At 44.1% G+C, this 16983-nt stretch overlaps 2 protein-coding genes across 2 annotated transcripts; both read left to right on the top strand.

Moving 5' to 3' along the window:
* Positions 1 to 6624: 6624 nt before the first annotated feature.
* LOC127342703 (developmentally-regulated G-protein 1) lies at positions 6625 to 12860 on the top strand. Its single transcript, XM_051368698.1, has 12 exons — positions 6625 to 6817; positions 6919 to 7044; positions 7827 to 7894; positions 8170 to 8246; positions 8843 to 9023; positions 9133 to 9189; positions 10662 to 10736; positions 11573 to 11692; positions 11764 to 11934; positions 12026 to 12139; positions 12239 to 12409; positions 12503 to 12860. The coding sequence occupies exons 2-12, from the start codon at positions 6975 to 6977 to the stop codon at positions 12596 to 12598; spliced, it is 1200 nt and encodes a 399-aa protein (XP_051224658.1). The 5' UTR covers positions 6625 to 6817; positions 6919 to 6974; the 3' UTR covers positions 12599 to 12860.
* Positions 12861 to 13065: 205 nt separating this feature from the next.
* On the top strand, positions 13066 to 16609 carry LOC127342704 (uncharacterized). Its single transcript, XM_051368699.2, has 7 exons — positions 13066 to 13766; positions 13896 to 13995; positions 14098 to 14163; positions 14968 to 15132; positions 15241 to 15337; positions 15890 to 16027; positions 16134 to 16609. Exons 1-6 carry the CDS (start codon positions 13139 to 13141, stop codon positions 16007 to 16009), a joined length of 1176 nt encoding a protein of 391 aa, XP_051224659.1. The 5' UTR covers positions 13066 to 13138; the 3' UTR covers positions 16010 to 16027; positions 16134 to 16609.
* The last annotated feature ends 374 nt before the right edge of the window (positions 16610 to 16983 follow it).

The raw sequence follows: 16983 nt of genomic DNA, 5'->3' as shown, positions 1-16983 counted from the left end.
TGAGGACACACGGGAATTTAGTCTAGTGCTTTCGCTTCATACAGCCGATTAATCTTCATTGTTTTGATAAGTGTTGTGTGGGTGAACCTATGCTAATGCACCACCCTTCCTAGGACTAATACATACTTGTGATTATACCCCTTGCAAGCATCCGCAACTACAAGAAAGTAATTAAGATAAATCTAACCACAGCCTTAAACTCTGAGATCCTGCTATCCCTCCTGCATCGATATACCAACGGGGGCTTAGGTTTCTGTCACTCCGGCAACCCCGCAATTGGCAAACGAATACAAGATGTATTCCCCTAGGCCCATAAAGGTGAAGTATCATGTAGTCGACGTTCACATGACACCACTAGAAGAATAACACCACAACTTAAATATCATAACATTGAATATTACTCAACCATAATTCACTACTAACATTTAGACTTCACCCATGTCCTCAAGAACTAAACGAACTACTCACGAGACATCATATGTAACATGATCAGAGGTGATATGATGATGAATAACAATCTGAATATAAACCTTGGTTCAATGGTTTCACTCAATAGCATCAATCAATACCAGGAGAGTTTCCCCTATCAAACAATCAAGATCTAACCCAAATTGTTACAGCGGTGACGATGTGCAGCGGTGGAGACGGTGGTGATGATGATGAAGATGATGACGATGGTGATGGAGATGATGTCCAGCTCGATGACGGTGACGATGTCGTCGATTTCCCCCTACGGGAGGGAATTTCCCCGGCAGATTTCAGCCTGCCGGAGAGCTCTTTTCTCTCTGGTGTTTTCCGCCCCGTAGAGGCGACTGTGACTCTTCGCGACTATCCTCTGGAGCTTAGGTTTTTGGGGCAAAGATGTACGCGAAGGAGAGGAGGCCAGAGGGGGCTATGGGCCCCCTCCTCACAGGGCGGCGCGGCTAGGGCAGGGCTCGCGCCGCCCTATGAGGCGGCTCCCCCTTTTGGCTCCCTTCGTCTTCTGGAAAAATAGGATTTTCCGTATAATTTCTGTCAATTGTTGATCTTCCGAAATATTGCCTTCTCACGACGCTTTTTCCAGCAGAATCCTGACTCCGGTGCGCGATCCTCCAATAATCATGAAACATGCAAAATAGATGAAATAACATAAGTATCATCTCCAAATATGAAATATATCAATGAATAACAGCAAATTATGATATAAAATAGTGATGCAAAATGGACGTATCAGACGTATCAGCTTGCAAGAGGTATAATCACAAGTATGTATTAGTCCAAGTATGGGGTAGTGCATTAGCATAGGTTCACCCACACAACACTTACCAAACCATTTAAGATTATTTAGCTATGTGAAACGAAAGCGCATGACGAAATTGCCGTGTGTCCTCAGGAACGTTTGATCATTATAAGTAAAACAACTGGCTTGTCCTAGCTTTACTCTAAAAATGATTGGGTCACTCGCTGCAATTATTATTACTGCATTTTATTTACTCATACTTTATTTGTCTGCAATACCAAATATCCCTACAAACCTGTTTGCTAGTGTTTATAGTGAATCCTCGATTAAAACTGCTCGTCAACACCTTCTGCTCTTCATTGGGTTCGACACTCTTATTTATCGAAAGTACTACGATACACCCCCTATACTTGTGGGTCATCACACATCTCTCTTATACTTCACAAGACAAGAATGACTTCAAGCAATTTTGTATTAAGAATTAACATAGTATAGCCATAAGTACTTTGACATGGTTTTTGAATATCAAATATGCTACCTTGAACAAACAAGGTCATCACTTTTGTCAGGTGACGAACATAGCACATGCATTCACTTTATCACTAGTGAGATAGCAAAAGAAAAATCGAAACCATAATAGATCATGAATTTGTTGTCACTATTCAATCACTAGAACCATGCTATTCCATCTAACACACACATCACCCCACACACGTTCTTGCATACAAGATGGATGAGAACCAATACTTAAGAATGGGGTACATAATATGCATCTATGAATACATCTTATACATAGTATAGCAAAATCTCATAGCATCATATCATAGAATAAAGATCCACCGCATAGGTATTACAAATATGACCATAATCATGTTGGGCAGCTCATATGGCACTAAGAACTATGAAGAACATGAGAGGAATAGATCAAGCTACTGCCACAAACCCGTGGTCCATAGGTGGACTACTCCCCCTTGATCATGGTAGTGACGAGGACGACGTTGGAGAAGGTGGATATTTCTCTGGTGGCGGCTCTAGCGGAGTTACCCCCTCCAATCCTTGATGTTGCAGCCTCTGTTTTCGTGTTTCAGTGTTTCTACGATGCTCTCCTCTAGAGAACCCTCGGAGGTCATATATAGTCGTTTTTAGGTTAAAATATGTCGGTTCGCAAAAGAATCGAGCAGATTGGATGATCGACAGACGAAAGAGTGTCGGTGGGGCGCCCTTCTTGCCTGGGCGTGCCACCTGGTCCCTTTTGGGCCTCAGACCCCTCCAGGTGTGCTTCCGGGGGCCATGTTGCTTCTCCCGATGAAAAAATAACCCTCTAGAAATCCTAACTCAATTTGACTCCGTATAGGTCCGTGAAAGTGAAAAATACACAAAACAAGGAATTACTGTTATGCAAAGTTATAACCCAAATAAAGGGGATCATTTGTAAATCCTCATAAATCAATCTAAAACATGGTATTATCATCATATATGTTGCAAATATATGAGAATTCATTCTAATAAATGATATAATAAATGATAAAGTTCATGTATGCATTTTACATGCTTCACGTGGACAACACACCAAGCTATGATACTTAGAAGATTTACGGTGGGCTAAACCCTTGGCCAAAATGTTTTCTAGACTCTTTAACGAATGGTAGATTTTTCACTGGAAACCTAGTTCAAGCTAATATTGTTATGACAAATCTATTTGTAAACTCTATGAAAACTAAGAAAGAACTTGAAATTCAGCAGTTAAAATGATCTTTGGAAGAAACCATGTCTAGCTTACAAAAATACATTAAGGAGAATGTAACGGCCCAGGCCAGGATAATACCCCTATTAGATTGGCTTGTTCCTTTTCTTTTATACATCATCATGTCATCATGCATCATATCATCCATGTTTTTACAAAATAAACTTATTTTATAAACCATATTTCGATATTTTTTCCTATCATCTGGTTTATTTAATAAACCATCCATCATCTTTTCATTTAACAAAACCCTAAAACCAAACTATAAAATAAATAAAACTATTTCAATGTTTCAAATTTCAAAATAAAGTTGGACTTTCTTTGTTTTGGCTTTCAAATTGTATCAAAACCCAGTTTCAAATAAAAGTGGAAAATGATTTAAATTTTCAAAATATAATTTTTTTCATAGAAATAGTAGATTCATAGATAGTTCGGACATACTTGGCCAATATTTGTACAAATTTTAAAACATAGGCATAAAAACCCCTAAAAATCTAGTAACCGTCGCAGTTGCCGCCACGACCTAGCCCTAGGCGGCGGTATATCACCGGCGCGTAGTCCTCCTCCTTGTTGTCGGGCTCCTCCTTCTTCGGCTACGAGAGGTAGCTGCAGCCCTGGCCGTCGTCCCCGTGCCTCCTGCACGGCCTGCTGGACATGCCATCATCATCGTCGCTGTCCAGGTTGATGATGAGGCCGAGGCAGCGGCGGTGCTCCCCCTCCGTGCGGTGGTGATAGGTCGTGCTCCACGCCTCGACGAACTCGTCTGTTGCGGCTAAGGACTCGAGCTGGGCTTGGCGCAGCCCAGGGAACTCCTTCGGGTCGTCCTTCGCCTTGACGATGGAGGCCACCGCCTTGTACTTCGGCGGTGGCGTCCACTCGCGCTGGCGCGGTGGAGATGGCTGGCACCGCTCGCGGATGACGACGCCTCCGCCACCATGGCAGCGCCTGCGAGCAGGAGCCTCCTCCGGCTTGTCCTTCACCGTCGCCAAGAAGCGGGGGGACAACGTGTTGTAGGGGGAGTACCTCACTGAGGATCCGCACGGCGAGGAGGATCGGGAGGTGGACAAGCGCGAGGAGGAGAACGCCTAGCGCCGCGCCGCCCACTGGCCGTTGCCACGCGAGAGCGCCAGCTGCAACTGCCGTGGCGGGATTTGCAGCGGTGGGTCGTTCCCGTCGGCAATGTAGCCGATGACCCACGCGAGGGTCCTCCCGGGCGCGCTCCACCACAGCTGCCTTCTGCTGGCGTTGTTCTTTGCCAGCGGATCGCCGCTGCCATTGTAGGCAGCGATGCGGTTTTTGCGCTCGCGCTGGAAGAACGCCGTCCATGCTTGGTCGTCGTCCGGCTACCACCGCGGGTCGTTTCGCTCCTCCGGCGTTAGGCGCTCCCAGAAATGGTCGTAAATCGCCACGGCGGGCTCCGTTCCCGTCGGTACTAACGGGATCGGTAGACGCCGCAACTGAGCGCCCACCCCCGGACAAAGCATGTCCGGCGGGACGGGGCAGCGCGTTCCAGAGGGCGCGCGCCTCGGCGACTTGAAGCCACCGATGGTCAAAGCCGTTGGCGGCGGCGCCTTCTCTCTCTTGGCGGTCCATGGCAAGGGCATTGGAGAAGGTTTGGAGGAGGAGATGGCGAGGGCGCTGGTTGGAATGTGTGGCGAGGGAGCATGTGGGGGTTTATATGGCGCCGAGGGAGCGTTGGCGAGCATTAACGCCGCAACTGAAGACGAGCATCATTAATGCCGACTCGGAAGGCGAGCAGGCACTGAAGGCGAGCAGAAGTTGAAGGCGAGCAACTTTTGACGGGCGCGGAAGGCGAGGAGGAAGACGACTCCGCCGATAGTGACGGAGCGGGTACACAACCAGCAGACGTTTCCCGCGATTCTTCCCGCGTCGTTACCACCAACACGTGGCGCGCCGGTGCCTCCGCTAGCCCCCCTTTCTACTGGGCTCGGTATGGGGGCGCCAAATGGATAATTAGGCCGCGTTGGCTGAAAACTATTTTAAGAGCCACGGCTGGGGGCGATTTTGGGCGTCGGCACTCCTCAGAGGCCTATAGAGGGTCTTTGGGGGACGAGTGGGATGCTCTAAGAAAGTTTATAAATTGATAACCTTTTTCATCGTAAAATGGTTATGTTAGTCGCAGTAAAACCGATTATGAACCGTGATCAAATTTTTTTCCGCGCACCAGGAATGCAAAAAATCTGACTATGAGCCGGATGCGTTTCTTGGAAATATAGACGTGTAATTGTGAGTCTTCTCTCCCTTATCCTCTCCCTCTCCCTTATCCGTTCCCTCCCCTTGAGAGTCGCCGGAGTGCTCCCGGCGCCGCTCCTATCTTCCTCTGCCGACCATGCCGGTTGGAGAAGAGATGGAGTTGGCTGCTGGGCGTCCCTGTATAGAGTAGGTTTGCTGGCTCTCGCTATAGTTGTAGGTGTAGGAGTAGTTGTGTGCGCCTCCGTGGCGTATGGTGAGATGCCGCTGGGCCTCTTCCGCTCGGTGCCGCCGCTCGGCGCCTGCATGCCTTCCTTGCTGACCTTCGTCGAGCTCCCAAGGTGGGAGATTCATGGAGGAACTGCCAAGGTTGGAGACCTCAAGAATAAGAGCGATGGTCAGCGTTGGAGCTCGGGATGTGTAGCGGTGATTCCTCTTCTGGCCGGCCGAGGCGGCGAGGGGAAGTGGAGGAGCTGCAGCGTCTCCCGCAGTGCCAAAGTCCGGCATGGAGGTGGCCTTGGGCTGCCTCGGAGCTTTCTCTCGGTGAGTGCAAGCAACACCGGGATTGGGGGATTTTGGCTCTTCCGTTGGCGTCCATGGTGGGCGGCGGCCGAAGCTGGATTTCTCCAAAGTTCCTTAAATAAAGTGGAGGCTTGCGGCCACCAAACGATGCAGAGATGCTACTGTGTATTTCTATCTCTTCCGACCGGCCGTGGAGGCGAGGGGAGGAGACGATGCGCCCGGTTCTCTGCAGATGGGATGTGGGAAGCAATTTTCTTGAGCAGATCCAAGGCCACTCCATGGCCTATCCAATTGCCGGCGATGGATTCCGGCGAATCAACCTCCTTTGCGAGGCCCTTCCTGAGGTTTGCAGTCGCATACTACGGCTGCGTAGAGGCAAGTGGTTCCGTCCCCGCCTCTTCGCATGACGGTGGCGTAGCAGACCTCTGGCTCGACGGTGGGGAAAGAGAAGGACCTGATTGCGTTTTATCATCTCTTAGTGAGATCTTTTCTGCAAATGCTAGGGACCTATATGTGTATTTACATCTTATGGGGTCCTTTATAATATTTTGTACCTCATCTGTTTTGATTTAATGAGAAGCTTCCTAGCCCTTGGGGCACTCCTTGTTAAAAAAAAAAGAAATATAGACGTGTAGGATTAAATCAGGGCCATCCAATCCACCATAGGCGAGAACATATCTAGTGATACCACCCTTTAAATGATACCATGATACCGTACAAAAAAAGTATTTTTATACGTGCTAAAAAATTATACGAAAAATTGTGAGTGCTCATGAAGCATGTTCCTACATCATCACAAAATTTCATATCCAAACTCGACATGGACACTGAAAGGGTGGTATCATGGTATCATTTAAAGGGTGGTATCACTAGATATGTTCAGCACCACAGGCTATCGAAATGCGATTCCTGTCCCGAACCACCCGTGTCATCCCAAACCCAAATTCGGCTCACCCGTGCCCGTGCCCGTGCCCGTGCGTGCTCCTCTTCCGGCCCAAAGCCCCCGCGCCGCCGAAACCCTTGTGCTGTGCGCCTCTCCAGTCCCCGGAGCACGCCTCGGAGCCCCGCTACTGGACTGGCCGCGGATTGGAGATCCGTCCCCGCCGCGCTTCCTTCCGCCGGTGAGGAAGCCCTAGCTTGCATCTACTGTCATCCGTCTCGCCCTGCTATTTTACTTGCTGCGAGCAATCCAACCCAACAGATCTTCCTTCTTCTCGTGTAGGATCGATCTCAGTCTGCCTACCCGGGGAGCAAGCTGCGTACCTCGCAAGGTGAAAGATGGGTATCCTCGAGAGGATCAAGGAGATTGAGGCCGAGATGGCTCGGACGCAGAAGAATAAAGCAACAGGTTGTTGTCTTGCCTTCACCGCCCCTTGACATTACTACCCGTGCAATCATTGCCACTCACTGCCTGCTGTTTGTACATTTCTAGTTTTGGTGGAATTGTTGTACTGTAACTGCTCCACTTATCTCGTGATGAATGCAAGCTGCTGGTTTGGACTTTGGACCACCAGTTGCTAATTTGATTTGCTTTCTATGTTCTCGGACCTCTGATAGAAAATATGGTCATACATTTTGTTCTGTAGCTACAATTTTTTATCATATGTCTGTTCAATGTCATAGACATACATGTAAACTGGACCGGCTGTATGCTTCTTTGTGCATCCACTCGTGAAACTATAACAATCCTAAATTTCCAGAGAAATGGTTTTCCCAAAGGGCAGGAATATGTATGTAATTCATGGCTACTGGATTCGAGAACAATCCTTTTCCCTGATTATGATTTTTTCACGTAGATCCATGTTTACGCATTTTGTGACGAAAACATACCATACTGCGAATACACAGTTACAAGCTGGTGCGGCTTTTGCTGCACTATGTATGCCATCAGACGACTGCCATAAAATTTCTACAAAACACTAGCTAGCGAGGAACTGCATGCACATTCATATGTGCGCAATTTATGCCTTCAGTCTGCAACTTCTAAGTTTTCATTAATAAGGTTGTCTAAAACACGACTATCTGTGGTTTATCCTGATTTTGCAATGGGTCATTGTGGCTTTATTATGTTATATGTTAAAGGTTCTTTTCCATATTGCAGGGACTAACCATTCTTTGTTTGTGACACAGAATATCATCTTGGACAGCTCAAGGCAAAAATTGCAAAACTGAGGACACAGTTATTGGAGCCTCCAAAGGTATTCATAAGTTATAGCGCTGATGATCATACAAAACTATTGTTTTCTTTGTTCTTAGTCCATACTAAATTCTTTCTCTCCTGTCGACTTCAAAGATATTTATTATCACTCTGTTCCATAATATAAGCCGTTTTGACAAACTAAATTTTAGTATGTCAAAACGGCTTATATTATGGAACGGAGGTAGTTTTATACTCCAAAAAGGAGAATGGACTTCACTTGTAAGTTCCTTGAGTTTGTGTGGTCACATCAGCTATCTCACTTTGTTGATATAGGGTGCCAGCGCAGGAGGAGAAGGTTTTGAAGTCACAAAGTTCGGCCATGGTCGTGTTGCGCTTATAGGGTTTCCCAGGTCTCTTTTTTATGCCTACAAGCTAACTACTATGGTGTTAGGTCTCAAACCTTTTGGTTTGTAGCAGTGGATTTTTAACATTTGTGCTTTATTATAATTAATAATTAATAGGAGAATCTTTTGCCTATCCAGATACATCATTTGTTTCCTTGCATTCTTGCCCCGTGCCTATCTGTCAATCTAATTCAACTGTTGGCTTACACATGATGGAGATTTGATGTCTGAATTATCTGATGACCCAACTCATGCTATAGTATATGCGCCTATCTTTCTTCCCTTGCAAAAATGTACTCCCTCCGTCCATAAATAAGGACTCAACTTTGTCTAGATGCAGATGTATCTAGATGTATTTTAGTTATAGATACCTCCGTATCTAGAAAAAGTTGAGTCACTTTTTTAGGATGGAGGGAGTACAATATATGCCTTACTTTGTATTACCCAATATTAATCTCATGCCCTTATTTATGTGGTTGCTAACTTAAGCTGAAAGTTTCTTGCTTATTTGTATTGCAATGCACATAATGCTCAATGTAGATAACAGCCCAGGTATATAATTTCAATATGGCTCATCATGTGTTTGAGAATTCTTATTGCAGTGTTGGAAAGTCAACTCTTTTGACTATGCTGACTGGGACACATTCTGAGGCTGCATCATATGAGTTCACAACCCTCACTTGCATTCCTGGTATTATCCATTACAATGACACCAAAATCCAGCTTCTTGATCTTCCTGGTATCATTGAAGGAGCCTCTGAAGGCAAGGGGCGTGGAAGACAGGTAAGTACTGTTTTTGGTTTAACCATTATGATACATCATACCTGCTTAAGATATAGGCATAAATACTTGAGGATATACTTTTGATGTTATATCTTGTTGCTGTTTTCAGGTTATTGCTGTTGCCAAGTCATCAGATCTTGTGCTTATGGTTTTGGATGCCTCAAAAGTACGTAGTGCGGCTGTATTAGCTTTGCTTCATTGCTTGCACATCCCTATTTCCTCCAGTTTCAGAAAATATGAAGTTTTCTAAGTGCATTGAATAGTTTATTATTAGAAAGAAGGGGGAATGGTAAGAGACTGAATCAATGAATATATCAATTTATGTCCTGCACTTGTTGTTTTTTGGTAGTGTGTTTCATGCTTCTTCGACAGAATAGGCTATTCCAGTCCTCATAGTTTGGATGTAGTTCACAAGAGCTTTCAAGCATCAAAGTTTTCATCTAATCCCTTCAGCTACCATGTTGTAAAGTAATTTTGTGCGGGAGAATTTTTTAGTCTACAAAAATTGATAATCTGAAGAAGAATTGGAGACAAGATAAAGAAAACGGTTTAAATAAGTGATGGCTAGGAAATTAAGACAAAAAAGAGGGGATAGTCTTAAGAGAAAATCACAATGGAGCTCTTGAAACTATCACCGCTTTCTCATTGCTCTCCCTTGCCGTTAGACTAACAGAAATGAGTAACTTAGGAATCTAACAGTGAAAGGATTTATGTTTGAAACAAAGGCAACTGACAAGTTTAGAGAATCCTAACACAGAAAAACAAGTTAAGTGAGGCAATTGAGAAGGTTTAGAGAGTCCTAAGGGGCAATTAAGAAGGTTTAGGGAGTCCTAACACAAGAAGCAAGTTGAGAGAGGCAATTGAGAAGGTGGTGATCATTCAAGGAGTTCTAATGCAACTTTTTATAGTCTTGAAAGTGATAAGATCAGTAACACAAAATGTTTAAAGGGACACTTTTATGGTATTGCTAGCACGGACTTGGCTGATTAATATTAACCACGCGTCCTCACTGATATCGCGTCCTTGCCTGCCGTGCTGAACCAAGTCCTCGCCAAACTCTTTTGCCCCATACCTGTTAGCTGTCAAGAAAAATGCGATGTCGATCTGTTACAATCTGAAAAAATGGGTACGGCTCGTCCATGACTGCAAGAGGGGTGTTGTGTGGAAGGGGCAGAAATGGAAGAAAGCAAAGCAAAAAAAAAAAAAACACTCATAACATAATGGGAGTTAGTGGAAAAGCCAATGCACTTTAGATATTGGGAAGGAGGGAGTGATTGGGATGCATGTTCTCAATTAGATTTTTTCATTGTGTCTAGAGCAAAAGCCTGTAATATTTAATAGCATGTTAAATTCCCAGTTCAGTTAAATTCATCATGTTTGTATATCTGCTGAGATATTGCTAAATTCTAGAATAGTTTTATGTGCCATCTTTATTCTGTAAGTAATGGTACAGGTACTTGAAACTTCTCAAAATCTTTATGTACATGAAGCGTTTGAGTGCTAATGTTCTTTAAAAAACTATATGAAATAAAATCTATATAGGTGAAGCTTTCTCTTGTTATGGGATGATTGCACATGACCAGGCTTTACCTGAGTTCCAAATGCTTTATTTGATTTTTGTTCTATATTTCTTTTCAGAGTGAAGGGCATCGCCAAATATTAACTAGAGAACTGGAAGCTGTTGGCCTCCGCCTTAACAAAAGGCCTCCTCAGGTATACATTAATTCGGTCGCGTGGTGTGATTGCGAAATAGGACTAGCCCAAGAAGACATAAAACAACTATCCAAAAAGATAATCTATGCAGCATCGAAGTTATTTGTTGTGCTCAACTCAATTTTCACATAGATCTGATTATCTGATTGGATGTATAATTGAGCTTTAATCCAAAATTGAATTGACTCTTTTGTGTGTGTATGGGTGATGGGAAAGTGTTTCCAAGCACAAAGCTCAAGGAATGCGCAAAGTTTGTATGTCTAATGCGTACACCTTGCTCCTTCCTTGTATCCTTGATACAACAGGGACATCTGTTAATTCGCGAACTTCAGAATCGATTATTATTTAGAAAAAAGTACACTGTTTAAAGGAGTTGCAAGCATGTATTCAAATGATCGTACATAAAGCTCATAATGTATCATCAACAAACTCTGATTTTATTTTGTATTCTGTGCTGAAGTTATACCATCTTTTATTAGAAATGACAGTGTATTTATTATAACCGTGTACAAAACTTACACAAAATTTAGTTGGATTGTGGAGATGAAGGAAGATAGGCTAAAAAGCGGTTGGTATAGTACGGGTAGTTGTTGAGGTTCTGGATCGCCTTTTTTGAACATCCAACACAACTAGTTAGGTATGTGATAATTTTTTGTAACTGTTTTAACCAGCTCTATGAGTTAGTCTTACGACACGTCCAATAGCTTTCTCCTAAATGAGGTCTGAGGGTCTCGGTAGTTTCTGTTAATCACTTTCTGCTGATTACAAAGAACTTTACACATGCACTTATTCTTTCTTTTTCTTGGAGGATGAATCACTTCTTTGTGTACAAACAGATATACTTCAAGAGGAAGAAGACTGGTGGGATTAGTTTCAACAGCACGGCGCCTTTAACTCATATTGATGAAAAACTCTGCTATCAGATATTGCATGAGTATAAAATTCATAATGCAGAGGTCCGTGCGTGTGTGCTAGTGTGTCATGTGCTCGCCTTTTCAATTAACTCAAATCATTTGGCTTACTTTAGGTGTTATTCCGTGAGGATGCTACCGTGGATGATTTCATTGATGTCATTGAAGGAAACCGGAAGTATATCAAGTGTGTTTATGTATACAACAAGATTGATGTTGTCGGTATTGATGATGTGGATAACCTTGCTAGGCAACCAAATTCACTTGTGATCAGTTGCAATATGCAGGTATGCTCCATCCTTCATGAAACTTCCGTATGCTCACTTGTGTTGTGTATGTGCACGCCATTGTAACACTGAAACTATTCCTTGTTTACAGTTGAACTTGGACAGGCTATTAGCGAGAATGTGGGAGGAAATGGGTCTGGTGAGAGTGTACACAAAGCCACAGGGTCAGCAGCCTGATTTCGGAGATCCAGTTGTTCTTTCTACCGTATGTCTTTTACCTCTCTTTCTCTCGTGCGTTATACTGACTGCTGCATCTAAGAAGTAGCACAGACTGTTTGATGGCTCTGGTTTTGTGATACCTCAGGATAGGGGTGGTTGCACAGTTGAAGACTTCTGTAATCATATCCATAGGAGCTTGCTTAAGGATGTGAAGTATGTGCTTGTGTGGGGAGTCAGCGCTAGGCACTATCCACAGCATTGTGGTCTTAGCCATGGTCTGCAAGATGAGGATGTCGTCCAGATAGTAAAGAAGAAGGTTATTACCTGCTACGCAGAGTTTCAGTACAAGTGTATTTGGACGCTTAACAATTGCTGCAGCGATGCTAAACATGTGATCTGCAACTTGCAGGAAACGGATGAAGGCGGGCGAGGCCGTTTCAAGTCGCACACGAATGCACCTGATCGGATATCTGACAGGGTGAAGAAAGCTCCACTGAAAACATGATCTGATCAGGCTGCTATGCCGGGGGCGTCTCCGAATGGACCAAACAATTTGAGGATCAGATGGTGATGTGGAACTAGTTGAACCCAATGCTACTTTTCCGCAGCCCTGTTTTGTGGCAGAAGGGCCATATTTGAGCACCTAACCAATCCACCATATGAGAAATGTTGCTTTTATTCAGACAGTAGCTCGTGCTATATATGAGGAGGCTTGTGTTGCCATACGAATGTTTTTGCCAAGAGTTACATATGCTACCTGTTGTTATGATTGTACTGTGTTTGGAACAAGCAAGTAGTATTAGCAGTAACAATAATTAATGGTTTACTAGCACATCGTGAGTCCATGTCGAAGGCGTGCAAATGCTCATGCAGTACACGTGTCGGGAGGCGATTGGCACAGCCAGCACTTTCGCGTCATCGCGAAGAGACTAGCTAATTTATTATCCTCACGCGACCCGTTATGCACCAGCACTAAGTTAAGCGGGTCCAAATCTCCGACCCGTAAACCGACCGACCCCTCGCTCGTCCCCCCTCGTCTCCGGCGATGACACCGGCGGCCGCCGCCGCGCCGGGACGGAAGTCTCCGGTCGTGGTCCTCCTCCTCTGCGTGGCCACCATTTCATTACTCATGTTCATACTCCTGTCATCTTACTCCCCCAGCCTCCAGCCCCACGGTCGCAGCCCCCACCGCCGCCTCAAGCTCCACCCCAAGAACTCCGCCGCTGTCGCTTCTTCCTACGGAACCGGCGAATCCGGAGGAAGCGGGGGGCAGAACCACCGTGCGGCGCCCTTCGACCCGGCCATCGCCGAGCTGGAGCGGCGGCTGGAGGACAAGGAATGGGAGCGCGAGCACTACCGCCTCCTCCACGGCGACGGAGACGAGAAGGACGACCACATGAAGGACTGGGAGGAGTTCCTCAAGGAGGAGGAGGACTTCATCAATGACGACGATCGCTTCAACGTCTCTGACCGCATCCGGGCGCTTTTCCCCAAGATCGACCTTGACCCGCAAGACGGCTTCGTCTCCCTCCACGAGCTCATCAGGTGGAATCTCGAGCAGGCAAGGGGCGACCAGCTCCATCGCTCTGCCAGGGAGATGGAGCTCTACGACAAGAACGGCGACGGGATCGTCTCCTTTGGGGACTTTCAGAAGCTGCGCAAAGAGTCCCATGGTAATGTGGCAACAATTATTACTCAACCATTCCTTCATTTATTTGCACAGCAACTCAGCAAGACGAAAAAATTATTAATGTCAAAATAACAACACAATACTAACTAGCTTACCGATTGATGATTTCCAGGAGAGGGCAATTCATTGGGGTTTCCGTGGTGGAAAGAGGAGCACTTCAATGCTTCAGATGCCAACGAAGATGGTTTCCTGAATAAAGCGGAGTTTCACGAGTATGCATTCATTTCAGCTGTACTACTGTATACACCAAAGATCAATTTTTTTCTTATGGTTCTTGATTGTTCATTAATGTTTCCTGCATTGTTGTACTGCAGCTTCCTTAATCCAAGTGATTCAGATAATCCTAAAGTGATCAACTTGCTCTGCAGACAAGAACTAAGGTAAATTCTTCCTCGTGGCAATCTTGATTTCCTGGTGCTCGCTACTAGATAGTAGATAATGGAATGATGGTTCTAGAGGATTTTTGTGTTTAAACTAGGAACCTACTACAACATTCAGTAATTGGTAATCCTGATTTCCTGCTTAATGCAGATTAAAGCAGTAGCATTGATAAGTATCTCATGACTGTCCTCATTTCCTGGCAGTACATTAATTCAGATTAAATCATCTACTATATAGATCATTTGAATCATTCATTGGATGGTGTGACAGTTAAACATCAAGGGCTTGTTTGGTTCAGTGATGCGGGAATAGTGGTCATGACAAAATTGTCTAACATGGCCCATGTCTCGTGAATATCATGATATCTCGTTTTCGGTGGTCCGGTAGCCTCAGCTGATACGTTGTTTGTCCCTTAAATAAGTCATTTGGGACTACTGAAACCAAATAACTCTACCGCACCTGTGTCACAAACATATTCTTTGTCCTTTTAAATTAAGTGCTAAAGAAGTACACTGTAGACCTATAAGCATACACCACATCATCTAATAACAGCAGGTCACACGGTTAAGTTAAAACCACTTCAAGACGGGGCAACTCCATGTTAGATGTAAAGACTAAAGAACCTATTGAATGACTATTCATATTTTCTGTTGTGTCTGAAATGTTGCGAATCTTGTATCACAAGTGTTTTTTTTTGGGAGGTGAACATTCCTTTCATATTTCATTAGCTATGTAATTGTAAGGGAGCACTCACAGGTCCTAAAATTACCATTTGTCATTCCTTACCCATATGCCATGTCCAGGCAGAGGGATAAAGATGGTGATGGAAAGCTAACCTTCGAAGAATACTTTCATGGGCTACATGACCATATTCATGGTTATGATGATGAGAACGCAGAGATTTCTCATATTGGGAACATGACAATCGCAAAGGAGCGGTTTTCCAAACTTGACAAAGATAATGACGGGTAATGATGTGGAACTTTGATTAAAGAGTTCAAGTGATGAAATTTCTTACCGAAGTTATCACCAACTTCTCTTTCTATGCATTTGAACATAACTCTTTGCTCATGTAGGTTTATTTCAGAGCGTGAACTAGAACCGATTCTTGATAAGCTCCATCTGTCAGAACGCTATTATGCCAGACAGCAAGCCACCCATGCTATATCAGAGGTTTGATTTGGCTTTTGGCCCTGGAGCTCTTCATTTCTGTTGTCTTTTGAGACCTTGGAATATCTCTGTTTATTATACTACATGTTTTGTGTAAGATACTAGGTGAAGACTTGTAGGTACATTAGAAGGCTGCTGTTATATCTTTATGTGCATAATTAATGATATTGAAGGGTCTCTGAAGTTCTTCCAAGTGCTAATTTGTTAGATTAGGAAGTAAACTTACATGGTGAAGCAGCGGTTTGTTTTCTTATATGTTTATGTTGCCAAACCCCTAGAGGTTCTCGACCAGGGGTGGTCACTGTTGTGAAGTGTATGAGCGGATTGTACTAGCCCTTTCCATCAGTTTGGGCTTTTGGTTGTGTTGTCTAGAGTGCATGAAGTTTAACAGTCACAATCCTATGGTAGCTAGTAACCGCAGCTATCAGATTTTTCCTTTCGTGCGTAATACATGGTCAGGCAAAAGGACAATTCTATTCCTTTTATGAGCATGCAATAGGTCTTTTCTTACCTGGAGATGGCAGAACTAATGATTGCTTTATCCAAAATATGTAGGCTGACAAAGATCATGATGGAAGGCTAACGTTGGAAGAGATGATTGAGAACCCCTATGCATTTTATGGTAGTGTTTACTTCAGCGACGACGAGGACTACTTCCATGAAGAGTTCCGCTAAGGCAGCTGCAGCCTGCAGGCAAGGCAACTGCACACATCTTATTCTAGCTAATCCAGTTGTCCTGACTGTCGCTGACTCCCTGTGCACAGCAACTAAAATTGCCATGCTCCTTTTCTTTTGGCAGATTGTAGGTATCCTAACCACGAAAAGTGACAAACAACCTAGCAGGAAGGATTCCGAAGTGCATCTGTACCAGTCAAGATGTCGTGTGGATACTTGCAATTGCAAGAATCAATGTGTTGCGGCATCTCTGTATCCTTACTGTGCCTCGGCATTGCTGTATCTGGGCAGCACAGCTTCGAGTTGGCATCAGACGGGGGTGCAGGTGCTGCTTGGGTCTCTGAATTGTTTTGTACAATGAAATTGCATTTTCCTGGTGATAGAAAGTCAGACTCCACGTGCTAGTTTTCTTGCTCTATATAGTTTAGATTAAGCTGAGCTGACTGTCTCAGTTTTGTAAAACTCATGGTGTATTAGTGAAGAATGAGATACTGGCATTTGTTGATAAACAGATGCAAATTCGCTAACATATTATGCTGTTAAGTTTATGTGAAATGAATCCAATCAGTTCTCTCCTGCCTGTCCTCTGGCAGAGCTAAATTCTTTCTTAAGTTTCCTTAGTGGAGTATGATTTGTATTGCCTATGTTCAAGAAAATAAGTATGATACCTTTTGCTCTGTTTAATAATAATAATAATAAATATATTTTTTGAATAATTTTAATGATATATGCAGATATAGGACATGGTAGACATTGTTTGGGCACTTCCTGGGATGGTCATGAGTAAAATGCGAAAACACGCAAGCGTGGCTATGTTTTCCCATGGAGATCTATTTGTTTCTTTATAAAAATCCATTCTTCTTATAATCAACTCCATTTTGTTTTGAGGGTCACATAAAAAGGGCCAGTTAAAAAAAAACATAAAAAAGGGCCACCAAAAACAGGAAGGCCCACCAATGGGCTAACCATAGGCC

The sequence above is a fragment of the Lolium perenne genome, chromosome 3 (genome assembly GCF_019359855.2).
Source record: "Lolium perenne isolate Kyuss_39 chromosome 3, Kyuss_2.0, whole genome shotgun sequence".
Lineage (NCBI taxonomy): Eukaryota > Viridiplantae > Streptophyta > Magnoliopsida > Poales > Poaceae > Lolium > Lolium perenne.
The sequence above is the reverse complement of the archived record's forward strand: the minus strand, read 5'-3'. Positions and strand labels throughout refer to the sequence as shown.